We start from the raw sequence: 27,537 nt of genomic DNA, 5'->3' as shown, positions 1-27,537 counted from the left end.
CCTTCATAAAGGTTGCAGGTTTCCACACAAGTCCGTCCACGGCTGAAGTGTCGACAGGAGAGGCACTGGTCAGGCCCGGGACCCCAGCACCCCGTATCCGAACACAGCGGGTCACACACCATATGCTCCGTGGCTGCTCAGTACACACACACAAACACAAAGACGGCATATGAGCTAAACAAAATGACATTAGTTTAATCTGGAGACTTGGTTAGTGTAGAGGTAATGAACTCTTGGGTGAAGTGAAGTTAAAAATGTCCACACGCACATCTCTTTTCCAGGTGCTGAGTCAAAAAAAGTTACTTTATGAGATTCAAACCTGACCTGACCTGACGAAGAACCTGTGAGGGCTCGAAACTTTGTCATTTTTAATGTAAAATAAATCAGAAAAATATTGGGAGCTACCAACAGTGTCGGGAGTCTTCCTGAATCTCATGAAGTCAAAGGCATATTCCGCACAACGCCAAAATTGAGTTGGATGAAAAATGTTGCCAAAATAATCAGTGTTTGAATCCGACCCGTTGTCCTTTGCCGCATGTCATCCCTCTCTCCCCACCTTTCCTGTCTACCCACTGTCCTATCAATAAAGGCAAAAAAAGAATCGCCCAAAAATAATCTAAAAAAGAAAAGTCTCCATTGAAATGCAGAATAATCATACTAAAATAGGCAATTCTTCAGTTTGTCAAGCAGGATGCTGCTCTACAACACCTGTAATGTAGATACAGATGGGATTAAAATGACCATAAGAAGTCCAAGTTAACTCAAAATACAGTAGGTAATTGCAGCTGGAATTCTAATGAGGATGGCCGGATAAAATAAGTGAGATCTCTGGATGGGATAAAACCGCACAGGGCCTGAGGTAATTATTACTGTACTGTACCGATCGCCGGACCTTCTATGGCCATCCAGAGAGGGTCGAAGTTACTAATTGATAACAACCTTTTCCCGAGTTTGAGGCCAATCAATCAGCCATCCTTCAACTACCCTATATCCATCAGAAAGTGAGAGATACCTTGTCAAATGCTAATAGTGCAGTCTGTGTGTGCTACCAGGAATAGATCATGCCTGCCTGGTTGTGCATACATTGTATTTCAAATCTCTTTGTTGGAGATGCATATTGCATAATACCATGAGCCTGGGTACGAGCTACTTCCCACGGAAAACTCAAAGATTTAAACAAGAACTTTACTTTGAGCCGATTATTCAGGATTTCCTCCTAATGACTTGCTGAGCTGTAGACTGCCAGGAATGATTGCAGTAAGAGAAAGGGCAAATACTGTACTGTATCCTGAGCCTCGCTGTATAATGAACAGACACACTGAAAGACAGTGCAGCCTAGTATGCATCATATATCTCACCATATTTAAGGGTTTGTAATATGACAAATCTCATACAAATCCAATGGTATTATTACATTAAATGTTACATAGTCTAGCTTTAAGGACATTAATCCGTACTACACATATGAATAATGTTGTCAAAAGTACCGATAGTATCAATAAGTATCAATACTAAACATTTGAAATGGATAAAATACTCATTCACAACAGGTATCAATAGTATCGATAAGCATTGACACAAAAAAATGGAAAGGGATACAATACTCATTTGCAACAGTATGGATACCAGCAGTGCTTTCTCTTAATGAAAAATCAAACATCCTACTGATTTTTCCCTCGGGTATCTGGTGCTCCAACAAGCTCAAAGTGTTCTGATAGGCTGATGAGAGCAGGGCTAATCTGCTGTGTAACTGCAACATTTTTAATGCGTTTTACCGGGCCTAGATTATGGACTAAGCATGCGTCTGTCTGTCCATCTGTCTTATTTCTATGCCTCTTGATGTGTTGTCCCCCCTCATATCGAAAATAAGTATATTATCCTAGTGATATAGCGATATTTTCCTGGTTATCGGTATTGAAGCTACAAATTCTAGTATCGTGACAACCCTACAATACGTTGCATGCCTAGCCTACTGTCATGGAGAGAGGATTGGAGAGACAGTGTTGAAGACACAGGGAGGTGTGTGTGTGTGTGTGTGTGTGTGTGTGTGTGTGTGTGTGTGTGTGTGTGTGTGTGTGTGTGTGTGTGTGTGTGTGTGTGTGTGTGTGTGTGTGCGTGCGTGCGTGCGTGCGTGCGTGCACGTGTACACCCACTGTGGAGATGTTGAAGGAGGCAGCTGTGCTGCTTCATTACAGTAATGCTGAGCCAACAGTGATGAAGCACTGGTGGGACCCAAACAGCACCTGCAGACGCCACCACGCACACTTAATGATTTGTTTAGTGTAGACTCAACCTGCAGACGCCACCACGCACACTTAATGATTTGTTTAGTGTAGACTCAACCTGCAGACGCCACCACGCACACTTAATGATTTGTTTAGTGTAGACTCAACCTGCAGACGCCACCACGCACACTTAATGATTTGTTTAGTGGAGACTCAACCTGCAGAGGCCACCACGCACACTTAATGATTTGTTTAGTGGAGACTCAACCTGCAGACGCCACCACGCACACTTAATGATTTGTTTAGTGTAGACTCAACCTGCAGACGCCACCACGCACACTTAATGATTTGTTTAGTGGAGACTCAACCTGCAGAGGCCACCACGCACACTTAATGATTTGTTTAGTGGAGACTCAACCTGCAGACGCCACCACGCACACTTAATGATTTGTTTAGTGTAGACTCAACCTGCAGACGCCACCACGCACACTTAATGATTTGTTTAGTGGAGACTCAACCTGCAGACGCCACCACGCACACTTAATGATTTGTTTAGTGGAGACTCAACCTGCAGACGCCAACACGCACACTTAATGATTTGTTTAGTGGAGACTCAACCTGCAGACGCCACCACGCACACTTAATGATTTGTTTAGTGGAGACTCAACCTGCAGACGCCACCACGCACACTTAATGATTTGTTTAGTGTAGACTCAACTAGACGAATGTGGAAAATCAACCCCACACTTCATCATCGACTTAAAGGTAAGACTCTTCATTGGCTTCAAACCAAACATATGGGTATACACTTTTAAAAACCCATATTGATCAAACCCCACTGTAACACACACCTGTACATGCAGGTGTGTGTGTTGCACACCTCTTGTTGCTGGCTAGTCATATAAAGCCATAATAAAATATTTTGTAAAACCTTAGATTCACATACAAACTTGTGGAAATAGTGGGTTTGGATTGGTTCAGGATTGCATTCAGCTTACAGACAATATTGCAGTGAACGATCTGTATGCTGTTTTCTCTCTGTCTCTCATGTAGCAGGTAGAATTCATATTGCACCATAACACTCCATTAGATGCACTATATGTCCTGCTCTCTTTGAGTCAATGTCTCTGCTAGTACTGCTCTCTCTCTTGTCCTCCCGCAGCACTGTGTTCTCCAAAGATTGCTCTATATGAGAGCATTATGGTAACAAAGTGGTAAAATGGTGAGAGCAGTGCAGATCCGTTGGGAGCAGTTATCATCCCATATGCGTCTGAAGTGATTTCTCCCTCGTTGGGGGATATGAAACCTGTACGCCGGCCTACTTCTCTGTGAAGCACTCCACTCCTCTCTTTATCTCTATAGCTATGAACACAGTTGTGAATGGACCTACCACTGTCTTTGATGTCCTGGCCAGGTGTAAGCCAGGGCATGCCTGTGTTGTGATATATTGATATTGAGAAAAATCTTTATGGTTATCGTGATATTGATTTCAACCATATTGCCCACAGCCCGCAGCCCTACATGAAACGAAACAAAAAGAATGAATGAACAAACGAACAACAAGCCGTCTGTGGAGCGTGGCGACGGTGAGCAGATGAGAGGAGGTGAGGGCCATGGTGTAGACTCCTCCTCCCTCCACTCCCCTCTCTCCTCTATGACCGCCAAGCAGGGCGCCCATTGAAAAGGCTAATGAGTAGGCAGGCAGCTGGGGGAGATGATGCTTGTCCACCCTTTTATGCCCTGGCGGCGGCGGGGGTGGGGGTGGTGGGCTGGGGTCAAAGATACAGAAGGGGGAAGAGGGGGAGGGGGTTCTTAGTGATGATCTTCACAGTACAACAAACTCTTCCACCTCAACTATACACTCTTAATGGGGCGCCTTTTCGGGGTGGAAGGGAACTGGTGGGACTAACATGATCATCCCACGTGCTACGTCCTGCTGGTGAAGCTCCCCACATTCAGGTGAAAAGAAGCGGCTGGCAACTGTGGGGGGGGGGGGGGGGGGGGGGTTTGAATCAGAAGAAAAGTATATATATATATATATATATACACATACACACACACACACACACACACACACACACACACACACACACACACACACACACACACACACACACACACACAAACTCTTAACAAAACAGGTGTGATATATTAGAAGAAAATTGATTCTTAGCCCTACGGTATTTGCTTAAGCAATGGTTTTCAAAGTTGGGTGTGACTGGGTGTATGTCCAAACCAACCGGGTAGAGTTCTTATTGTCAGCATTGACAGGCAGTAGGTAGAATAACGGCCTTTTCCTTTGCAGCAGAGAGAAAGTTCACAGTCACCTGACGTGGAGGCAGACCAACATAGCCAGTCCCTGCCGTCACATCCAGCTCACCTATATGACAACAGCCTACTGAGCCAATTACTGTAGAAGGTAGAGTAGGGCCACTACCTCCACTCTGGTCCTGATGACAACTGATAATGGCCATTTAATTGGCTCATACTGTAACATCTGAAGCGGGTGCGATTATGCAAAAAGTGCATATGCACATACAAACACCCACACACACCTTCTCTTCCTGCAGGAGTGCAAGACCTGCCCTTTCCCACTTCCTGCTAGGCTCAGTCAGGTGTAGCCACACACACACACACACACACACACACACACACACACACGCTGATGCACACATGCAGAGCCACGGTCAAGGAGAGCTGTGTGTGACTTTTGAGTCTCACTCTAAGTCTTCAAAGTCAGTGAAGAGTGTGTGTGTGTGTGTGTGTGTGGGTGTGTGTGTGTGTGTGTGTGTGTGTGTGTGTGTGTGTGTCTGTGTGTGTGCACGCAACAGTAAGAAGTTGCCCAGGGGAAAAGGGCACAAGAACGATCGAGATCAATGCACTTGGAATAAGCCTTGCAACAATTGTGTGACTTTGGACAAACAACTATTGCAAGGCTTATTCCAAGTGCATTGATCTGCCCACCCGACACAGCTGTTTTCTTCTGTGTGTCTTCTGTTGTACTATTTCCTCCAATTCATTGGCAATACTAACGAACTTGATGACTGTAGCTCACTGCACGGAGAGTGCCGGTAAAGGCATTGTGTCTCTTGGTTATGTGTGGGCGATATCGCCTTCACCTGCTAACCCCATCACTTATTTTCTATTTATTTTACTACTACAAATGTACTATTAAATGATTTTACCCTGTGTGTAAAGCGACTTTGAATACCTAGAAAAGCGCTATATAAGTTGAATGTATTATTATTATTATTATTATTATACACTTTGCGATATGGCAAAGTGGGTTGTGCAATTAAATCAAATGCATTTGACTTGATTTGACTTCTCAAACGTTTTAAACTCTGGACTAACTGGGCAGTTAGCTCTGGAAGGTGTACTGTATGGTTTCACACCAGTACATTCTCAAGTGGATTAAACCTGACTTTTAGTTGAGGAAAACCCTGTGAAAACTGGGCCCTTAACCCTGGGTTACATACTGTTTGTCATTCAGACGCTCTTTGCACACGCTTGAGGGCCGTTTAAAGAGACTGGTTGAAACTCGCAACTACTTGCAACGTGCCGGGTCTGCAACATTCTGAAACCTACCAGTTTACACCAATGCAGATGAGACAGTGTACAACTCTGTGTACTTCCGTTCTTACTGCTGGCTTTTCAGGCTTTTTGACATGAGTCTAGGCCTAGTCCTACATAAATAGGCCATCAGTTATCTGTCATCTACTCACTCTCATGCCAGTGGGACAGATGAAGTTTGTCCATATAGGGAGGTTGCCAGCACAACTCGAGAAAAAACCAGTCACCTTCAGTACAGTACAACTGAAATAAATAGAGTTAGGGTAATGTCTTGGTCACAACAATTTAACTCATTGAGTGCCAATGACGACTATAGTCGTCAATTCAAATAGTAACGTAGAGTGCCAATGACGACTTAAGTCGTCAATTGCGTTTTTTGACGGTGGGACGTGGATCAAAGCCTGATGCATCTGCTGTAAAAATATGGGGCATGTTGAAGGTGTATAAGCTATTTTACGGACCCATTAGGTGGCGACAGTGCTCTCCAGATTAGAGAAAGGTGAGGAAAAAAACAGAGAAGAAGCCGTGGGCAGTGGGCACACGGAAACCGATGCATGCTGTAACGTTAGCTGTGCCTGTGAACAGCAGGCAATCTGCTCCCACAATTGAGCCTTTCTGTCTGTTGCGATAGCCCCTCCACATGATTAGTTGCCAGAAAAGGAGCACCCGACACGAGCGTCTTTCTGAAAAGATAAATTATTCTCAGCTGGAAGCGCTGGGAGCCGGCGACAAAAATGGCGGAGTGCTGTGAAAATAGGCTGGGTGCAGCGCACTTTGAAACGTGCAGTGGAAAATTCAGAGCAGAGAGCCACCAGAGACACTCCCACGGAGGAGGGGTTTGCAGTTGAGGGGGGTGGGGCACGCAGGGCACCATTCAACACCGACCCAGACAGCAGGCTCGATGGACAGATTGGCAAACACAAGCTAGAATATCTGATGCCCACCAGCAGTAAATCAAGACCAGCAAGAAGGCCAGCGCTGCTGGTTGCAGCTAAAAAATATTATTTTGCCATCAAAATTCCTTTGTTTTCGCTCTTTTATTGAAGGAAATTATTTTTGAGGTGTCACTGCATGTACATCAGAAAATATTAGCTTCAGAGTCAGTGATGTGCTTGAAATGCTTCATTTCACAAAAGGCTCATTATCTCAGCCTCTAGTTTGAAACGTCTGTTTTTGGTGAAATCAACCTATCTTCTCCGGCTGATAACTAAAGAACGGAAAATGACATCAATAAACTTTTTTTTGCTGATGATACAAGAGAGTCTCATCGTTCTTTGGGCGTGTTCGGTGTTTACATAGTAATATCACACAATATTCTGTGGGTCTTGAGTTATCACTGAAAACGCTCTGAAAGGGCTGGCACTGGGAGCATCCATTTTCCAAAAGTGGCTGGCACTCAATGAGTTAAGCTAAAAATTTAATATTTATTGATGCGACAAGTCATAGGTAAATGTATCTGGCCAACCCGCCATCCCCCCCCGGCAGGCCCGGCGCCACGAGGGGGCCTAAGGGGGCTTAGCCCCCTCAGTTCAATTTTCGGCCCCCTCACTTGGAATTTTTTTTTTTTTTTTTTTTTAAAGAATAGTTAATCTATAAAGGCCAGTTTAGGCAATGTTTGTACCTGACATGTTTAGGCTGCTGTTTCTGCAGTCTTCATCAAATTTGATCAGTTTAAGTTGATGTAGGCTACCCCCTGTAAACATAGCTCTGTTGTTTCAGAATTGGCAGGGAAGCGCTATTTGCTGTGCTTTGGTTGTCACAAGGTGTCAGAGATGTAGCTATTTATTCAATTTGAACCTATGAACTCTTGAACCTCTATTAATGCCTTAATCTGCTGCTGTGAAATAAATGTTTTATTTGATTTTGAATAGTAGTCTTTCTTGTGTTGTTATTGCGCTTTTCAGAGGTTATTATGGTTAAAAAGTCCAGAAATAGGCATAGCGGGTATATAACCTATGTTTTACGATATAAAAATATCATATAAAAAAAAAAAACGAAAAAATAAATAAATAAGCCCCCTCGGCAGTTATAACAGCCCCCTCAGTCATTTCATCCTGGCGCCGGCCCTGCCCCCCGGTATGACCTCCACACCCTTATATTCCACTGCTAGGGCTAATGTGACAGTGGCCAAATCCAGACACATTTGGCTAAATCAAAACACCCACTCGGCAGTTATAACAGCCCCCTCAGTCATTTCATCCTGGCGCCGGCCCTGCCCCCCGGTATGACCTCCACACCCTTATATTCCACTGCTAGGGCTAATGTGACAGTGGCCAAATCCAGACACATTTGGCTAAATCAAAACACCCACTCCATGAAAGCACATTTGATTTCACCTTTAGCTTATCAACAGGAAACCTTTTGAAAATACTGGGAAATGTAGGGTGTGTCTGGAATCGGATCTGGCCTTTGGCCTGGACTTACAGCACTCCTGCGGGCTTCTGTTGTTGCGGATCAGAACCTTCTGATTCCCGGTCCGAAACAGGCTGGTCCAGTTGACGGTGCTGTAGTAGCAGAGCTGGCTGTTCTCGGCGATGTGGACATTGCCGGCGCTTATCTCACTCAGAGACTGGAGCTGCAGTGACGAGATGCCCTGCTGCTTCAACACCAGCAGGGAGATCCCACTGAGGAGGCGAGGAGATGGGGAGGGGGAGAGGGAAGGAGGAGGGAGGTGGAGACCAGAGGAAAGGTTAGGAGGAGAGAGGACAAGAGAGATAGATGGGAGGAGAGGGAGGAGATGGAAGAGGAATCAAATACGTTTTATTTAATTTTATCTATATCGATATCCACCACGTCCTCACAAAGAAAATGACAACATTGGTCAATGTTCAAGGTAAACGACAAATGTTTACGAATGAGACCTCTCGTGTAAGTAAGTGCATGCGTGCATAGACCCTTCTCACGGGGGCCATTTTGTGTCGAAAAGGCAGGGTAAACACAGGTGCAAGCAAAACACTAATGAGGGTTATAAACTTCCATGATTGGAATTTGGAAACCCTCATTAGTGTTTTGCTTGCACCTGTGTTTTACCCTGCCTTTTTGACACAACATGGCCCCCGTGAAAAGGGTCTATTGCATACGCCAGTCAGGAGCTGTAACCAGGAAGTAGCAGCGACCTCTGGTGGTCTTTACCGTAACGACAGTCTGATATTGAAATAAACGTCATTGTTGCGAGAGACCCGGTTCACCTCCTCCTGACGTGTTCTGTTACCCAAACCCTAACCCTAACCTAGTTGTTTATTGCCTAAACATAACTGACGTGACGTTTTCAAATTAACCAACGCGAGGTGTATCACCTGCATGCAGCGTTTCACTCATATGTTTTTTGGGGGAGTCATGGGAAATCAATTAATTCTGTCCTTTCAGTACGAGGACGTATTGTGATATATGTTGCATGAGTTCTCCCTTTTCTTGTCTTCCCATATTCCCTTTCTACTTTCCCTTTCTGGACCCCTCCCCCTCTTGTCCTTGATCGTCCTCATCTTGTCTGATCCCTCGTTTATTCAAGCTTTGTCTCCTCCTTTCTTATCTTTGTTAGCCACCACCCCTCCCCTCGTACAGCTGAGGACTGACAGGAGGCCAGGGAGGGGTCAGAGTGGTCAGACAGACAGAGCATGTGCAGGATGGAGCCCGGGACAGGGCTGGCTGGCAGGCTGTAATTTGTACTGCGGCCTGCTGTTTCCATCTGTACTGTAGGTGGATGACATGTAGACTGTTTCCATCTATAGGTGGATGACATGTAAGCTACACAAACACACACATACACCCCACTGTTTGCATCGCTCTATCAAACACACAGGCACACTATGTTTCCATCTGTCATAGCCAATTCTAAGCATGCTTTTGAAAGGTTGCAAAATAATTAAATAGATAGATAAATAGATAGACAGACAGACAGACAGACAGACAGAGAGACATAGATAGATAGATAGATAGATAGATAGATAGATAGATAGATAGATAGATAGATAGATAGATAGATAAGATAAGATTTACAAGAATTGCTTAGTTTTGGGTCTGTTGTATTTTGGTGTCAGCTAATCTACTTGGATGGAACATCAACTCTTGCTAAAGGCCTGTGCTGATGCACACTCCTCACTTGCACTGTGCTGGCTTAATGACTGGCTCTAGTTTGGAGTGTGCTTGTGTGGGACGGGACAGTGGAAAGTAGCGTGTGTGTGTGTGTGTGTGTGTGTGTGTGTGTGTGTGTGGTGGTGGGGTCACACACGTTCCACTACATGCTAACTGTAAAAACCGCGAGTGACCCTAATAATCTTTGCTAGTTTTAAATTGTGTGTGGTGTTTTTTTTCTTCTTTTTTTTTTAAGGTTGGGAACCACTGTGCTAACAGTTTCTCGCCATGTCACACACATTCCACTATGCTAGCAGTAGGCTGGAGCATGTCTAAATAAAACAACAGAAATGTTATTTTGGAAATGATGTCAAAGCGATTTTCAATGAAAGTGTCCTGTGTGTTCCTGTACTTCTATCTTTTTGAGAACCAACTTAGAGTTTCAAACCTTAACTCATTCTCTGCCAAAGACGTACCCGGACGTACTTTTAACAATGGCGTTCTGTGCCAAAGACGTACTCGGACGTACTTTCATGTTTTGGCTGTTTACATTACATCAGACACTTTCCCAGCCTGTGACATTGTTTCAGGTCAAACTGATAAAAGGAACCCGCTAGTTTAGTATTTATGGGTGGAGCCTGTGGTCGAAACAGAGTCCGACCGAGAGTTCTCGGATGGCGACGATGGCGAGGAAGACGCCAGCGTTTTTGTTGTTGCTCCACGACGGAGCGCCATGGCGACGAAGGCTCCCCTTCACAGCGTTCTGATCCGTCTGACACAGATGAATCGGAGGAGGAGAAATGGGTGCCACTTGGAGAGAGCGATGACGATGGTAAAAAGTAGCCCATTTTTTGTATCGCGTTTGAGATGAAATGATCACACACACAACATTCGAGTATAATTGTCACGCATTGTTTATAACTTATGCCGCCGGCATGACTCGCTTCACGTTTCCTCTTGCCAGCTCTCCCTCTCAAGGGAGAGCTCTGTCACACTCAAGGGAGGGGGAATCACATGGATACGTCAAACGCGTCAAACCGCGTCACACACCCGTCCCCAGCAACCAAGGCGAAACATAAACATGTCACATAAACATTTAAAAGTTTACAGCACTAACGTAGCTATTGTGTGATCTTCTGTGCTAACGTTAGTTATGAGAGGTAACGTGACAGCAGGTAACGTTACAGCACTCGTTATTCCTGTGTGTGTGTGTGTGTGTGTGTGTGTGAGAGAGAGAGAGTGTGTGAGTGTGACCACATAAGGGTTCGTTCCATTTGTTTATGCTTTTATCAAGCTAAGCTAAAAATCCACATGGCAACTGTAAAAGTAAATTATTTATTTGATTTTGTGCACATATTTATCATACTTTGATAAATACTGCAGCCAAGCCTCATCTGTCAAGAAACCCCAGGGGCCAGACTCTCTCTCTCTCTCTCTCTCTCTGTAGCCGCTCAGTGGGCGGGATGGACCGACACAGCTCCCTCAAATACATTCTCTTATTTTTTATTTTTTATTTATTTATTTGGGAAAACAAATACTGTATAATGTGTCTGATGTGTCACTGAGGCAAAAAATAAAAGGCTCAAAAGAGAGTTCTGCTTGAAACGGTGTCCTTCACTAAAAACCTCTTTTTCTCCTATTTCCTGTTCCAAGGAGGGCATTTTTAGTGAAAACAAGCTAACTTCCACTGCTTGTAACTAAACAAGGAAACATGGTCAAGTTTCAGTTTTTTACAAGGGGTAAGAAGAGAGTCTCTGCTTTATTGTGAGATATGTTGTGTAATTTTATTCCTAGCACAGAATATTCTGTGGGTCCTGGAAGATCAGGAAATATGCTCAAAATCCTGGCACTGGGAGCACACAGACCGAAATGACCCTGGCAGAGAATGAGTTAAGAATGAGGACATTTTTGCAAAATGAGTTCATTTTGGCCGGTCTATTTGGTGCTACTTCAAAGGGTTATTTTAAGGTTAGGTCTTGGTTTTAGGGTTAAGGGTCGGGTTATGGGTCCATGCAAGTGTGATAATGGATGCCCTTAATACCCCTCCTTCACAGGCACTGGGCTCCACTATTCTCTATGCTCTCCTACAAGAACAGTGACAGCACTGGCTTATAAATTACCAACACTTTACTGTAATTATGAGCAAATTACAGCAAATAAATTATGTTCTGAATAGCTGTCAATGTGGTGACAGATTGTGCTTCGGCATCTTACCTGTACAGCGCTCTTCCCCCAATAGTTGCCAGGTTGGAGAAAACACTCAAGTCTGTCATGTTGTCGGGCCAAGACTGGATGTTCAGGAAGCCTAAATGGACACACACGCACACACACACACGCGCGCACACACACACACACACACACACACACACACACACACACACACACACACACACACACACACACACACACACACACACACACACACACACACACACATACACACACACACACACACACACACACACACACACACACACACACATACACATTATAATGAGTCACTAATTGTGACAGGCTAGACTCAGCTGTCCATCATAACATCCTGTGAGTCTACTGCACACAGAGAGCAGAATGAGAAGAGCACCGAGAATTGGCATTGCTCTGAAATTAGCAACGATTCAGGACTGGAGAAACCACACCAAAACCATGACATCATCAGCCCAGGAGAAACCACACCAAAACAGATGACATCATCGGCCCAGGAGAAACCACACCAAAACACATGACATCATCAGCCCAGGAGAAACCACACCAAAACACATGACATCATCAGCCCAGGAGAAACCACACCAACACACATGACATCATCAGCCCAGGAGAAACCACACCAACACACATGACATCATCAGCCCAGGAGAAACTACACCAAACACATGACATCATCAGCCCAGAGCCGTATACCACGAATGTTGTATAAGAAGATCCAGAAATCACACCAAAAACACATGACATCATCAGCCCAGGAGAAACCACACCAAAACACATGACATCATCAGCCCAGGAGAAACCACACCAAAACACATGACATCATCAGCCCAGGAGAAACCACACCAAAACACATGACATCATCAGCCCAGGAGAAACCTCACCAAACACATGACATCATCAGCCCAGGAGAAACCACACCAAAACACATGACATCATCAGCCCAGGAGAAACCTCACCAAAATACATGACATCATCAGCCCAGGAGAAACCTCACCAAACACATGACATCATCAGCCCAGGAGAAACCACACCAAAACACATGACATCATCAGCCCAGGAGAAACCACACCAAAATACATGACATCATCAGCCCAGGCACGACATGTTAAGCAACCAATAACTGAGCCAGCAAAAGGCAGCCCCACAATCAAAACCCCTTTTATTCAATGACTTTAGCGATGGTTATTGCCTGTGGTCCCAATATTAAAAACATCAATAACAAACAGTGTGTGTAGGATAGCTACATAATGCATAGTGGTATGCACTAGGGGTTTCACGTACGACTATCAAAACCACTAGTCGACACTGTGCATCATAATCAACTAATCTTTAATCTGTGGCTTTAGGAATAAACAATATCAATAAATAAATAAACTAGAAGTGCCTCCGCCAAGGCCAATACTCCAGTCTGCTATTATATGCTCATTTTGCGAGTCAGATCAGAACTCTAACCCTGACCCACCAACATCCCCCCATCCACTCCCCCTAGCCACCCCGACTCTCTCCAACCTTCCTATCCTTAGCCCCACCCCCTTTCCTGACCATGCCCCTTCACACCACCCAGATACACCTAGCTCCCGCCGCCCACCCTCAAACCCATACTCTCTATGACCTTCATATCCCTATAGCTACAACCCCTTTTCCCTAGCCCCGCCCTTTTCCTGACCACACCCTCTCCCACCACCCAGGTACACCTAGCCACTCCCCCAACCACCCCCCGAATCCCGACTCTACGATTTTCCTGTCCCTAGTTACAGCCCCTTACTAGCCCCGCCCCGTATCGGATCCGCTCCCAGATTTAATGGGTTCTTCCTTGGCCCGTGCTACACCCTCCCACAAACTTTCATGAAAATCATCGTTTTTTCCGTAATCCTGCTACCAAACGAAAACATAACCCCCTTGGCGGAGGTAATAAATTGGACATGGATTTGTTTGAACAATCATTTTCTACATTAGCCTATGATGCCATGTTAAAGACACAGAATTTAAGGTACGTAGAGACGAAAACACCTCTCAGAGCGACACCCAGAAATGCGGAACCCCGCGGCAGTTAATAGTATGAGTTGTGCCAAACAAACATTAATATCTCAAAAACAATACATGACATTGCTTATATTTTGACATTCTGAGTGAGAGCAGAAGTAGCTCAAGAGTTTGATGTGTAATATATGCATGTCGTGTTAAAGTTGTGTGAACTGTCACAGTTTTTAAAATGTAAACAGAGTTAACTGGCTAGAGTCAGACACTCAAGCCTCGCGCCACTTGGGCACCATAGGGTTCCATTGCCGTTGCCACCCAGTGACGCGGTTTGTTTACCAAAATGCTGCTCGGCTGATCCCTTGTTTACCCCCAGGTTGGTACCGCCTACATTAGTTAACCCTTTACTGGCTGTTTTTGAGCCCTTTTTGACGAGAATTTATTATTTTTATTGGGTGAAAAAAGTACATAACTCCCGCGACTAGTAGTCGAGTACGTTTTGGGAGTACAGTATAGTCGATGACTACTGAAATGCAGTAGTCGTGAAGGCCCTAGTTAGTATGCACAGCAACTCCACTGAGAAGTTTTGAGCCAGCTATGACGACGAGTCTAATGTTTGAGATATCAATATTTTTGCATTTCCTTTATCTGCCTCTCTGCTGTTTAATTATTTAGGATATTAAATGAATAGCTGAGAGGATGGCTGTGGCTCATTTAGGGTTTTCAATAATGGATTCAGAAATATGAAATATTTAGTAGAGGAGCAGGATGGGCGGGGGGGCAGCAGAGGACAAACAAAGCGGGTGGATGAGCGAGGTGATGACACCGAAGGAGAGGAAGAGGAGGAAGGTGGAGGAGGTGGAGTGCAGGTACTCATGAAGACAATTGCTTTAACGTGAAAGGAAACAAATTATAGCGCATACACTCAAGGATGAATATCAGCTGCTACTGTATTTGACTGCCTTCATGATGATGATGATGATGAGGTTGAGGGTGTGGCGGGTCTGGTGGCTTCTCCAACCAATGAGAAGTATCCGGCTCTGTAATATTCACATGTGCATTTCCCCTCCCACAAGGGACCGGGGGGGGGGGGGGGGATATGACGAGGGGACGCGTGAGGAGTTGCGGGGGGTGTGGCAGGGAGATGACGAGGGGACGCGTGAGGAGCTGCGGGGGGTGTGGCAGGGAGATGACGAGGGGACGCGTGAGGAGCTGCGGGGGTGTGGCAGGGAGATGACGAGGGGACGCGTGAGGAGCTGCGGAGGAGAATGGCACTGGAGACCCGGTGACAAAAGGGCGATAACCTTCTGCGGAGCCTTTATCGTTTTGTTTGTTAGTGTTGGTCCCAGCTGAGCGGTAGCGGGGTCCATGTGAATGTTTATTAACAATGTTTGATGCGGGGAGGGGGGATGAGGCAATTGTGAGGGATCACACAGACAAGGCTCGTAAAGATGAACGTGAGTTGAACTTCCGAGGCACACATGCTCCAGCTATCGATGCTGCTACAAGAGAAAGCAATGCAGCAAAAATATGTGGAGATGCATAAAACAAATGTAATATGATTAGAGGGCGCTAAGACAGTAAACAATGCTTCTTCCTACCCAATGCTGGTCTTCTAATGCTAACGTTATATACTGTATAGTGTGTGTGTGTGTGCTCATGAGTTTATAGTGAGCTTATTGTACATTATGGTGTGTTTCTCCTATGATGTCACTATAAACCACCCGATAATAACCGATAATAACCCCTATTCTAGGGCAGGCTAGAGATCAATATAGCCATGACAGTTGATGTCATTCCCATCGGCACTGCATGATTATGATGTGGTAATGTGAATGGTTTACATAATGTAGGGTCGTTCCATAATGTAGGAATGCAGTATAATTCCTATATTACTCCTATTATGTTTTTATAGGGACTAATGTTATAATAGCTCTATCTCACCTATAGGGACTGCTGTGACATTTCTATAACTCATTATTATGATTGCTATAATTGTTGGTGTTTTTTCATATGGGAAATAGCAATAGCAGTTCTGATTTGATTCTCTAGCTTGTTTATGCCATGTCTTCTTAGACAGTAAAAATGTCAGTTAACCCCCCCATGTTGAGTATTTAGGATCCTGAGGGCTTATTAGCTCCGAAGCTGCAACACACTATAGAATCGTTAGCATTATAGCGGCTGACACTAATTGCCTTAATGACAAAAGCAGCAGCTCCACCATAGGGCTCCTTAAGGGGCCAAGCTGCTTGCTTGCTTGAGATTGGGGGGGGGGGTCTTCCTAATAGAGGTAACAAGCTGCTGCCTGCTGCACACCTGTCTGTGCTAAGCTACAATTACGTTTGCAAGAGCACATTGGCTCCACCTGTACAAGGGAAAATGTTGGTGGGGAAAATGAATGTCAAACACTCTCTCCTTCCTCACCAACTACTGTTGAAGTGCCCTTCAGCAAGGCACTGAATCCCCAACTGCTCCAGTAGAGCTGCTCAGTGGACAGTGGTTTCTATGCGATGCTTCCAGGTGTGAATGTGTGTAAGTGCATTGATGTGAGGCAGGGTGTTGCTGGAACAGAGCATGCTGCTGCTCAGTCAAGGTCCACTGAATAAATGCAGGTTTAAAAAATAATAATAATTTGCAGAAAATACGTTTTCCTCAGTGCTGTCAAGGTTGATGAAATTTGATAGCACACAAGCACAGGGAGTGACATTTCTTACCAATAACCTGAATTTCCCCCACGCTGCACAACGGCACCGATTTTTCGGTTTTGATTTGATTTTCAGTTTCATTGAAATCGTTTTTTCTTCAAGTTTTTAATTTATTTATTTTGATTGTCAAATCAAAACGGCATGTATTTTAAGAGGCTATTTTATGGGTCTAATCTCTAATGTTAAAGAAATAGGCATTTACAATCATTCACAGACAATGTTTGTCAATGTAGTGTATTGATAATGACTGAGTACTGTTAAATATACACTACTCATGCTTAGTCTACTCATTGTTTAGTTTAGTCTAACATATTCCTAGTGGAAGAGAACAAAATTAATCCAGGGCCGAAACATTGAGAGGTCCAGAAAGACTGACAGCTCCAAGTTCATCATCCCTGCCGTGAAGAAGACGGCAAAGCTTCTGCGTGCTTTCTTTTTCAGAGCTTAATATTGGCAGACTTATTGTTCTCTTAAAAATACTCTTAGATAAAACAAAAAATTATCTGCAGTATGGCCTATTGCTATTTTTGCTTGCTTATATTTGAAGCCACAGATCATTTGGAATGTGGAAGGGTTGGTGGTCATGACTTTGACTTGTTTTTATCGTAATTTTGGTTTTCATGAAGTCAAACCAAAATCACTATTAAGCCTATTAAGATGTGAGAGGAAAGGTCTTTAACCCACCACACATACACCATAGAGCAGAGGTTCTCAAATGTTTTTCCGGCAAGGACCCTTTACAAGATACAAAATATACCGGGGACCCCCTCATTCTGATTTTGGGCTAAACTTAATTGGTTCCACGTAGGGATGCACCGATATGAACATTTTGGCCGATGCCGATAACCGATATTAACATTGCTGTTATGGCCGATAACCAATATTTACCGATGTCGATATGATCTGTATGAAACCACATTTTTATGATCATCACATTTTGTACATACTGAAAAACACATGTTAACACTGAATTTGAAAAAGTTATGCATTTCTTTATTTGCAAAGCCTTTGGAAAAGCCCATAAATCATAGATTTACTGCATTATTTCATATCAATGTGAAGAATTTGGCTGATAATGATAACCGATATTAACATTGCAACATCTGACCGATACCGATATGACCGATATCTTAAAAAATGACTAACATCGGCCGATACCGATATGATTGCCGATATATCGTGCATCCCTAGTTCCACGGTAACGTGCTTGACATTTAAATTGTTAGGTTTGTTAGATTAAAATGTAATCCATGAACCATTTTCGATTTAAAGCATAAACATTTTCGTTGAACTATGAAGCTTTTGCAACACAACAAAAAAGTTGTTATTATTTTTATTTTCCTGAAAACTTTTTGTGCCACGGACCCCTGGGGGTCCCCGGACCCCCATTTGAGAACCACTGCATAGAGCACATACTGTAACTCAGTGGTTCTCAACCTTTTTACACCAAGTACCACCTCAGAAAAAACCACCATTATGAAAATATGAGAGGGAAGGAGGCGGAGCCACGCAGACCACCAGTGGTACCTGTACCACAGGTTGAGAACCACTGCTGTAACTCATATGGCAGGATTGACAGGAGGGATGTGCTGAGATGTATGCAGGACATATACAGTGCACAGCATCTTGGCAGACGTGTGATCATCTTCTGTCAACTTCTGTCAATCTTTTCTCTCTCTCTCTCTCTCTCTCTCTCTCTCTCTCTCTCTCTCTCTCTCTCTCTCTGCTTTGTGATCCAGGCAGTCAAAGCAAAAAGATAATTTAGAGTTCAGGTTCTGCCGAGAGCCGCATTACCAGATGGAGACGGCAAATTACTGTACGTGTGTGGAGCCTCTTAGAGAAGAAGGCCATGGGCACACACCAAGGGTTAAGAGTGTTAAAGCGCCGATGATTACAGATCAAGACACAATGCTGAGAAACCCACGTATGCTAAATTGGTTGGGTTGATCACCCACTCTCTGGATGGACTTGACCCGGTGATATATTTTCAAAAGAGATGCTGGCAGCTCCCAGAGAGATGGACAGAGAGAGAGAGAAAGGCTGGGGGGGGTATGCATGCTGATATGTACTGTAGGATGCAAGCTGTCCTCCTACACATCTCATTTGAAAGCTATAGTGCTGCAGAGTCGTGACCCCAGGGTCACGGAGGCAGGTTGACGGCTCAGCAGGGGGGAGTCACGTTCTCCCTGACAGCTGTGAGAGGTGACAAGCTGGGCTCGATACAGCTGTGAGAGGTGACAAGCTGGGCCGATACGCATCTCTGACTCCACGGGACTTGGCAGGTTTCTGTCCCCGCTGCCAGCTCCCTCCCTACCAGCACTTACCGCTGTTCAGTAAAATTTTTGTTGCTGAAAAAAGTCCCCAGCTTTGAGCGATTCTGCATTATTTTTGATTACTAACCTTATCTTAGGTGATCGGGTTGCAATCGAGTGCAAAAAAAAGAAAAAAGTAAAAGATCCGGTCATCCAACACATCTTTAGAAGTGTTCAGTGAACCGTTATGAGATGCAATGTGTCACTAATACACATACGGCAACCGCAAAAACTTTAGTGCACTGATCCAGCCAGCAAGCATGCAAAACAAACAGGCATAAGGCAGCTCTGATAGTAACACACTTGTCAAAAATCCATTGCCGTTACCCATGTGGAACAAAACTAGACAAGGCATTTACTGTCAATTTCAAAAGACAGACGTGTCACTTTAGATGAGATGAGATGAGATCTGTGTTAACGGCAGGTGAAAAGGGGGCGATGTTTCATGAGCCTGGGGCTTTTCCAAATCCATTCAAAACTCACAAATGTGAAGAAGGGGGAGAAAAAGAGGAGCTGACACATTGACATTGGCGATACTACAGTAGGAGTGTGATGGCAGTGTCATATGGTGCGGTCAGATGGATGACAGGATACATGTGGCTCAGTGGTGGTGGTGGTGGTGGGGGGGATCTGCACCACATGTTTTGGATCTTTTCTTGGTGGTGCGTGAAGGGAGAGCTGGGTGTGCGGCACTCGAGGCTAGGGACTCCCCCCCAAGGGATCGGCAGAGAGAGAGAGAGAGAGAGAGGAGATGGGAAGACTCATCTCATATTCATCTTAGAGTATGCTGCAATGTCTGGCCTTGGTGTGGACGCTCTCAGGCGGGTTCAAACACACACACATATACAGTATGTCACTCAAGTGCAAGACATTTGAGGATGTCATCTTGGACATTGAGGAAGAAGTGATCGTCAATTTCCATCACGTTGTGACATTTCATAGACTAATCGATTAGTCGAGAAAATAACTGACAGATTAATCATTAATGAAAATATTTGTTAATTGCAGACCTAGTTTGAGGCTGTACGGTAAAGACTTGCTCATTATACATTTTCCTGTTGACATTATTACCCACCTGTGATCTCCCGAACGGTGCGGAACACGTTGAGCTTCTCTGGGTCCAAGGCTTCGATGTTGTGATAGACATCCCTGTGGAAAATCATGGACAGTGAATACGACAGCCAGGGAAAGAGGATTCTGCAGCGCATTTGCATTTTATGCTGCATAAATAAAGGAGAAGAGCAGTGGATTTTCTTAAGCAATGAACAATGAGCCGTGGGTGTTGCCTGAGGGGTTTCAAGGCCTTACCGAGAATGTCCACTAACAATGCTGCCGCCACTTGACAACAGTACGTACACTTGGAAAATATCGCCTTTTGGGCGTGGAAGTGATTGCGGGTTTTGCTTTCAGTAGAGCTGCCTACTAAATAACTCTTAGACTAAAATGCACATGAGTACATCTCCCACCTACACCTACTGTACACCGACACTTTAAGTTGTCTCTGTGCTAAAAAAAAATAGAGATGCGTCATAGATAAACTGGCGATGGCGAGGATCCGTTTGTCGGTGATGGGTAAAATAGGTGGAAGTTGAACGGGGATATTTCATGGGCAGATGTCACTCAGATGGACACCTGGCATTCCATTTGTCAATGGCAGATAAACCAACCAGCCTACACCTGCATTTGCTCCAATATTTGGAAATGGTAGTTTACACAATACATTTTTGCTGCGTTCGGAGTCCCCAAAATCCCCCTCGACACTACAGTTCACTCTCACATGCCACACTTCTCCCTAGGACAACTACAGTACCATACCCTCCTTAAAGTAATTTAACCCACTTATCAGCATCTATACTGGCACATATTATTATACTCCTATTCTCAAGTCACTTTTGGCGTACTCACCCCATTTGCCATCATCATGTTCACTCATCCACTAACCACCGGGCTTATATTTCATATTCAGGCTTTTAGTGGATGCTCTTATCGGGGCAATTTACATTAACAGTGGAATGAGTGAAAAGCAAATCATGTAGTAACAATATTCGATATTTATGCTACATGGGTCCCATCGAGCTAAGGTACAAAAATGCAGCTGGAATTTGAAACGTCATTAGGGATTTATTTTACGCTAGAATATTAGCGTATTTTTTATTCTGCTCACTTAAAATGTCACTTTCTCCGAGCGTCTTGACTGGTTGCCTATTTTACAATTCACTCTCACCCTTTGATTCCGGTAATGAGGAAGACCAGGTTGCCGTTAATTTTGGTACAGTTGATAAACTTGTCGATGTTGCTGGAGTCCACTGTCTGGGCTGACTGCAGGCTGGCTGTGCCGATGCCATCGCATGCTGGAACGCACGCACACGCACACACACACACACACACACACACACACACACACACACACACACACACACACACACACACACACACACACACACACACACACACACACACACACACACACACACACACACACACGTTTAATTAAATGTCCTAGAGCAGAGGTTCTCAAAGTGGGGTCCTTGATGGGGGTTCCAGGGGTTCCCCAGCAAAAATGGGAAACATTTCTTTTCACTATAATTCCATCCATGAGTAACACAATGACAGAATGTATGACTGTTTTGGTCATGGGTTTCATACACTTTCTGTAACAAAACTTCTGAAAGCAAAAATCCATCTGTGGTTTTACCTCATTTGTGTCAGTTTAGGGGTCGTTGAAATGAAAAAGTTTGAGAAACACTTCACTAGAGATTTAGACAAGTTGACTTTAAGTAGCGATGTGTAGCATTTTTAAGCATCATTGTCAAATGAATTGTGATACACAGTACACATACTGTACACTTACACAGTACACATACTGTACACTTACACAGTACACATACTGTACACCAGGGCTATTCAACTGGCAGATGAGTTCTTAATTTTTATTTTTATTTTTTTACAATTAAACCTCATTTACTTATTACACCCGACTGGTTGTTTTTCAGATGTGATCTAGCTAAAGTGAGCTAAACAAGTCAGATCCACTATGAATGTTTTTCAGGAGATGCTGTGATGTAGCCACAAGAAAGGTGCAATATTAATGTTTTTCAGGAGATGGCGCTGTAGCTAGCTAGGTTCTAAACAAGAAATATAGTTAAAATGTTTACAGTAGTTTTCCTTTCTTGCTGCACTACAATGTTACAATGCTGTGAGACGTAGCTAAACACAAAATATGCAATATTAATAGTTTTTCATGAGATACTTAGTATTTAATACTGTGCTAGGTTCTAAACAAGAAATAATGTTTACAGTTGTTTTCCTTTCTTGATGCACTATAAATGTTTACAATGCTGTGGTGTAGCTAAGAGAGGTCAGAATTGACCAAATTATATTTCAAATGGCTGGCATGTGTTGTAGAATACTTAGATTTGTTTCAAATGTGTTTACTTTTGGGGCTTTAACACAGCTTTTGTTGCACAGAAATTAAGCACTTTTAGAGGAAAATTAAGCTACTTTTGCAATGTAGTGAAATGCAAGTTTTGAAAATTGTGGTGGCGCGTTATGTCAAGTGTACATATAATGGGATTAATAGCTCGGGGAACGGTCCGGCCCACGGCCCCTTAGGTTTCTGACAATGTGGCCCCCTGAACAATTTAGTTGAATAGCCCTGCTGTACACTTACACAGTACACATCCTGTACACTTACACAGTACACATTCTGTACACTTACACATTACACATTCTGTACACTTACACAGTACACATACTTGCACAGTATGGAAAGTTACTCTAGTTCTGTCGATCTGCTTGAGGTTTACCTTTAGGACAGATGTCGGTACAGGAAATGCACGTCTTCACGCGGTTCTTCTCCACCTCCATCTTGTTGCTGGGGCAGGCTCTGACACAGGAGCTGTGGTCCACCACAAAGTTATCTGGAAAACAGTCCATCGTCAATGTCAAAGACAGGCGCACAAACGTATGCCAGACCTGATCTGTTTTAACCCATTTACTATCAGTGCAGTGGCAGATGGTTGGGGTTTGCCACATGGGACCAGTCAGATGGTTGGGGTTTGCCACATGGGAGCAGTCAGATGGTTGGGGTTTGCCACATGGGACCAGTCAGATGGTTGGGGTTTGCCACATGGGACCAGTCAGATGGCTGGGGTTTGCCACATTGGACCAGTCAGATGGCTGGGGTTTGCCACATGGGAGCAGTCAGATGGTTGGGGTTTGCCACATGGGACCAGTCAGATGGTTGGGGTTTGCCACATGGGACCAGTCAGATGGTTGGGGTTTGCCACATGGGAGCAGTCAGATGGCTGGGGTTTGCCACATGGGACCAGTCAGATGGCTGGGGTTTGCCACATGGGACCAGTCAGATGGCTGGGGTTTGCCACATGGGACCAGTCAGATGGTTGGGGTTTGCCACATGCGACCAGTCAGATGGCTGGGGTTTGCCACATGGGACCAGTCAGATGGTTGGGGTTTGCCACATGCGACCAGTCAGATGGCTGGGTTTTGCCACATGGGACCAGTCAGATGGCTGGGGTTTGCCACATGGGAGCAGTCAGATGGTTGGGGTTTGCCACATGCGACCAGTCAGATGGCTGGGGTTTGCCACATGGGACCAGTCAGATGGTTGGGGTTTGCCACATGGGACCAGTCAGATGGCTGGGGTTTTCCACATGGGACCAGTCAGATGGCTGGGGTTTGCCACATGGGACCAGACCACAGCATAAGTGCCAGTGAGTGCCGGCAATAGCAGTAAGTTGATTCAGTTGACTTTGTATGATACAGCTGGCACATGCACTGTCCTAATGTGGCAAAAAAGTAGTTTTAACTCCACTACATCTTTTCTTTTCTTTTCTTGATTCTGTACAAAGGTATATTATGATTTGTTGTGTGGCCATCTTGGCGATTGTAAATATGATATAGTGTCTTGTAAGCCCATATGGGCTGGGCACCCAGGTGCATGACACTTAAATAAAAATATCAATCAATCAAACAATATATATATATCAATCAACATCCTATAAAAAGACAATGCCAACACACTAAACTTGGTTTCTAAAGTGTAATGCCAGTGTGTGTGTGTGTGTGTGTGTGTGTGTGTGTGTGTGTGTGTGTGTGTGTGTGTGTGTTACAGGCTGCTAGAGAGGTGGGTCAAAATTCTTGGGGAGTTTGGTTGGACCGTCAGAACAAACCAATATGGAGTCTGACAGTGATGAGTGGATGCTAACCTCACTAATGCTAGCCTCCATTCAGACTACTCCCCGCCTTCATCTCCCCCATTACCGGAGCAGGCAGGCGTACCCCTCGTGCTGACAGAGGTGGAGGAAGACGAGGGGGAGCACGACTATTTGGTCCTGGGAGTGAGGCTGTACATGTTTAGCCCCCTGTCCCCCCCGCAGAAAAATCAGCTAGTGCGTGTGTGTGCGTGTGTGTGCGTGTGTGTGTGTGTGTGTGTGCGTGTGTGTGTGTGCGTGTGCCAGGTGGTAAGCCTTACGTGGACACTTCTTGACACAGAAGGCTCCATAGGTGTACTTTGCTCTGGGGTTGTGTTGCAGTTGGAAGGCGGTCTGGCTGTAGACAAAGGCCTGGGGGCACTGGGTCACACACGCCCCGCTGTCATTGAAGTTCGTACAGGCCTACACACACACACACACACACACACACACACACACACACACACACACACACACACACACACACACACACACACACACACACACACACACACACACACACACACACACACACACACACACACACACACACACACACACACACACACAATGTAAACAGCCGTAGCAATCCAAATGAAATATTCCTTTTGACAGAATGCCTAGTAAGGATCAAGGTCATGCTTGACACATTGAGGCCATTTATACCTGGCGCTAACATGCGTTTTCTGTGATCAGATTGCAATCAGATTGTATTTTATCACTTGAGCCTAATTCCATTTACACCTGGCGTTAACATGCATTTTCTGCAATCTGATTGCAATCAGATTGCAGAAATGGTTGTCCTCTCAATCCGCATAAAGTTGCTGTATCCAGATTGAGAGGACACATTGCAATTACACTTGTGTACAATGTGTACACAATGCATCCCTGACCACCTCTGGAGGTGGTTTGGCCGATCAGATTGCAATCCTTCTTCAATGCGTTTTGGGGGTGTTTACACCTGGCATTTCAAGTGATAAAATACAATCTGATTGCAATCTGATCACAGAAAACGCATGTTAGCGCCAGGTGTAAATGGCCTCATTCAATCAGCTGATCACTTCTCACCACATTGTGTAAAACTCCAGTGGAAGTTTTCAATTCCAACTCCCTCTAACTGTTCACACAAAAGACCAGCGTTGCAGGGTAGTCATGGCAACAAACGAGTACTAAACAGGTCAAGTAGCAACCATCTTTTTCCCAGCCGAGCATGGAGAACAACATGCCGCGTAGCTGCAGCGAGTGCAAAACACAAAAGCCGTTATTTGGGTGAATCCAGGCACAAGCGGAGGCTCTGGCACAAGTCTATGACAGATTTAGGTGAGTACTGTATGTGACGTGTGCTGGTATCGTGGCAGCGGTGCACCTGCAGCGCTGTCGTAAAAGGGGGTTGGATTAGGAAGGATAGGTCATCAGTGGGTGTGGTCGGGGCTGCTGTCAATCACGGCATGGCTGGATCATAGACCGTATAACTAACTACTGTGACGTCATCCATTGGTTTGTGGACTCCCATTTTGAAGCTGCGAGGTTGGCATTTTGACCATCGCCATCTTGGTTATTTGAGGTAAATTTAGATGAGCAGAGCCGCAGCAAGGCCTCCTATTGGTCCGTGATCGGCGAGCTGCGGGATCACTGGACAAATGACCTGTCATTCATTTCAGACCCCAAAACATAGTCTGCTTCATCGTTTAAAATGAACATCATGCTGTATTGAAGAAGACTTGCAACTAGTGATTGGGACCATTGGGGGTGTCTTTACTGAGGTAATACAATCAAGTGAGAAGTATTTTCCCATTGACTTCTATTCACCTTATGTAGCCCCGCCCACTTGACCCAGTTGTGTTATGACTTCCTGTTCAAAGCACCTGGTCACTAGTAGCAAAGACGATGGGATTTCAAGCAAGACGACCCAACTTCAACTCAGTTCCTATCATTTTTGCCCATGGCTTTCTACGGACACGCCCACTTAGGAGGTTTTCGGCAGCTGTGAGTCTATTGGAGTCAATGGGAAAAGTCAACGTGATCTCAGATTATGACAGATCCTTTTGCCCCCATATTCATTAAAGTAAATATTCGGCCACATATCTTCTGAATATTCTGACACTAAAATGGCATTTTTCAGACAAACGGATCAGGAGAAAATTAAACTTATTCAAGACCTGTCTCTATCTCAGCAACACAATCTTGTGAGATTTGGCAACAGGAACTCATGTTAGCCGGGAGCGATTAGGTAAAGCTAAAGCTACAGTTTGTTAATGTAGTAGCTAAATCTGTGGCTAGATTTTTTTTTTTATGGAATATCTTAGTTTCAACTGTATTGAGCTAACAACGGGCAGCTTTGTGTTTATGTGTGTGGTTTGTGTGGAGTTTGGGAACTCATGAGCTCTATTTCAAGTTAGCTTGCTAGGTCAGCACTAACCCCGCGTCACCAGGCTCTAGTCCTCTCACAACACTTCAGGGGAGAGGTGACCAGGCACAGTCCTCTCACAACACTTCAGGGGAGAGATCACCAGGCACAGTCCTCTCACAACACTTCAGGGGAGAGATCACCAGGCACCATCCTCTCACAACACTTCAGGGGAGAGGTCACCAGGCACAGTCCTCTCACAACACTTCAGGGGAGAGATCACCAGGCACCATCCTCTCACAACACTTCAGGGGAGAGGTCACCAGGCACAGTCCTCTCACAACACTTCAGGGGAGAGGTGACCAGGCACAGTCCTCTCACAACACTTCAGGGGAGAGGTCACCAGGCACAGTCCTCTCACAACACTTCAGGGGAGAGGTGACCAGGCACAGTCCTCTCACAACACTTCAGGGGAGAGGTCACCAGGCACAGTCCTCTCACAACACTTCAGGGGAGAGGTCACCAGGCACAGTCCTCTCACAACACTTCAGGGGAGAGGTCACCAGGCACAGTCCTCTCACAACACTTCAGGGGAGAGGTCACCAGGCACAGTCCTCTCACAACACTTCAGGGGAGAGGTCACCAGGCACAGTCCTCTCACAACACTTCAGGGGAGAGGTCACCAGGCACAGTCCTCTCACAACACTTCAGGGGAGAGGTCACCAGGCACAGTCCTCTCACAACACTTCAGGGGAGAGGTCACCAGGCACAGTCCTCTCACAACACTTCAGGGGAGAGGTCACCAGGCACAGTCCTCTCACAACACTTCAGGGGAGAGGTCACCAGGCACAGTCCTCTCACAACACTTCAGGGGAGAGGTCACCAGGCACCATCCTCTCACAACAC

At 44.9% G+C, this 27,537-nt stretch overlaps 1 protein-coding gene across 1 annotated transcript; it reads right to left on the bottom strand.

Moving 5' to 3' along the window:
- On the bottom strand, positions 1 to 24,665 carry LOC310771902 (receptor tyrosine-protein kinase erbB-4-like; the record flags this gene model as incomplete). Its single annotated transcript, XM_083664403.1, has 7 exons — positions 1 to 133; positions 8,223 to 8,422; positions 12,084 to 12,174; positions 20,147 to 20,220; positions 21,296 to 21,422; positions 22,878 to 22,991; positions 24,566 to 24,665. Coding segments are annotated over 7 exons (839 nt in total), but the record flags the coding sequence as incomplete, so codon positions are not given.
- Positions 24,666 to 27,537: the final 2,872 nt, after the last annotated feature.

This window comes from Poromitra crassiceps (assembly GCF_964638095.1).
Source record: "Poromitra crassiceps genome assembly, contig: HAP1_SCAFFOLD_1469, whole genome shotgun sequence".
NCBI lineage: Eukaryota > Metazoa > Chordata > Actinopteri > Beryciformes > Melamphaidae > Poromitra > Poromitra crassiceps.
The sequence above is the reverse complement of the archived record's forward strand: the minus strand, read 5'-3'. Positions and strand labels throughout refer to the sequence as shown.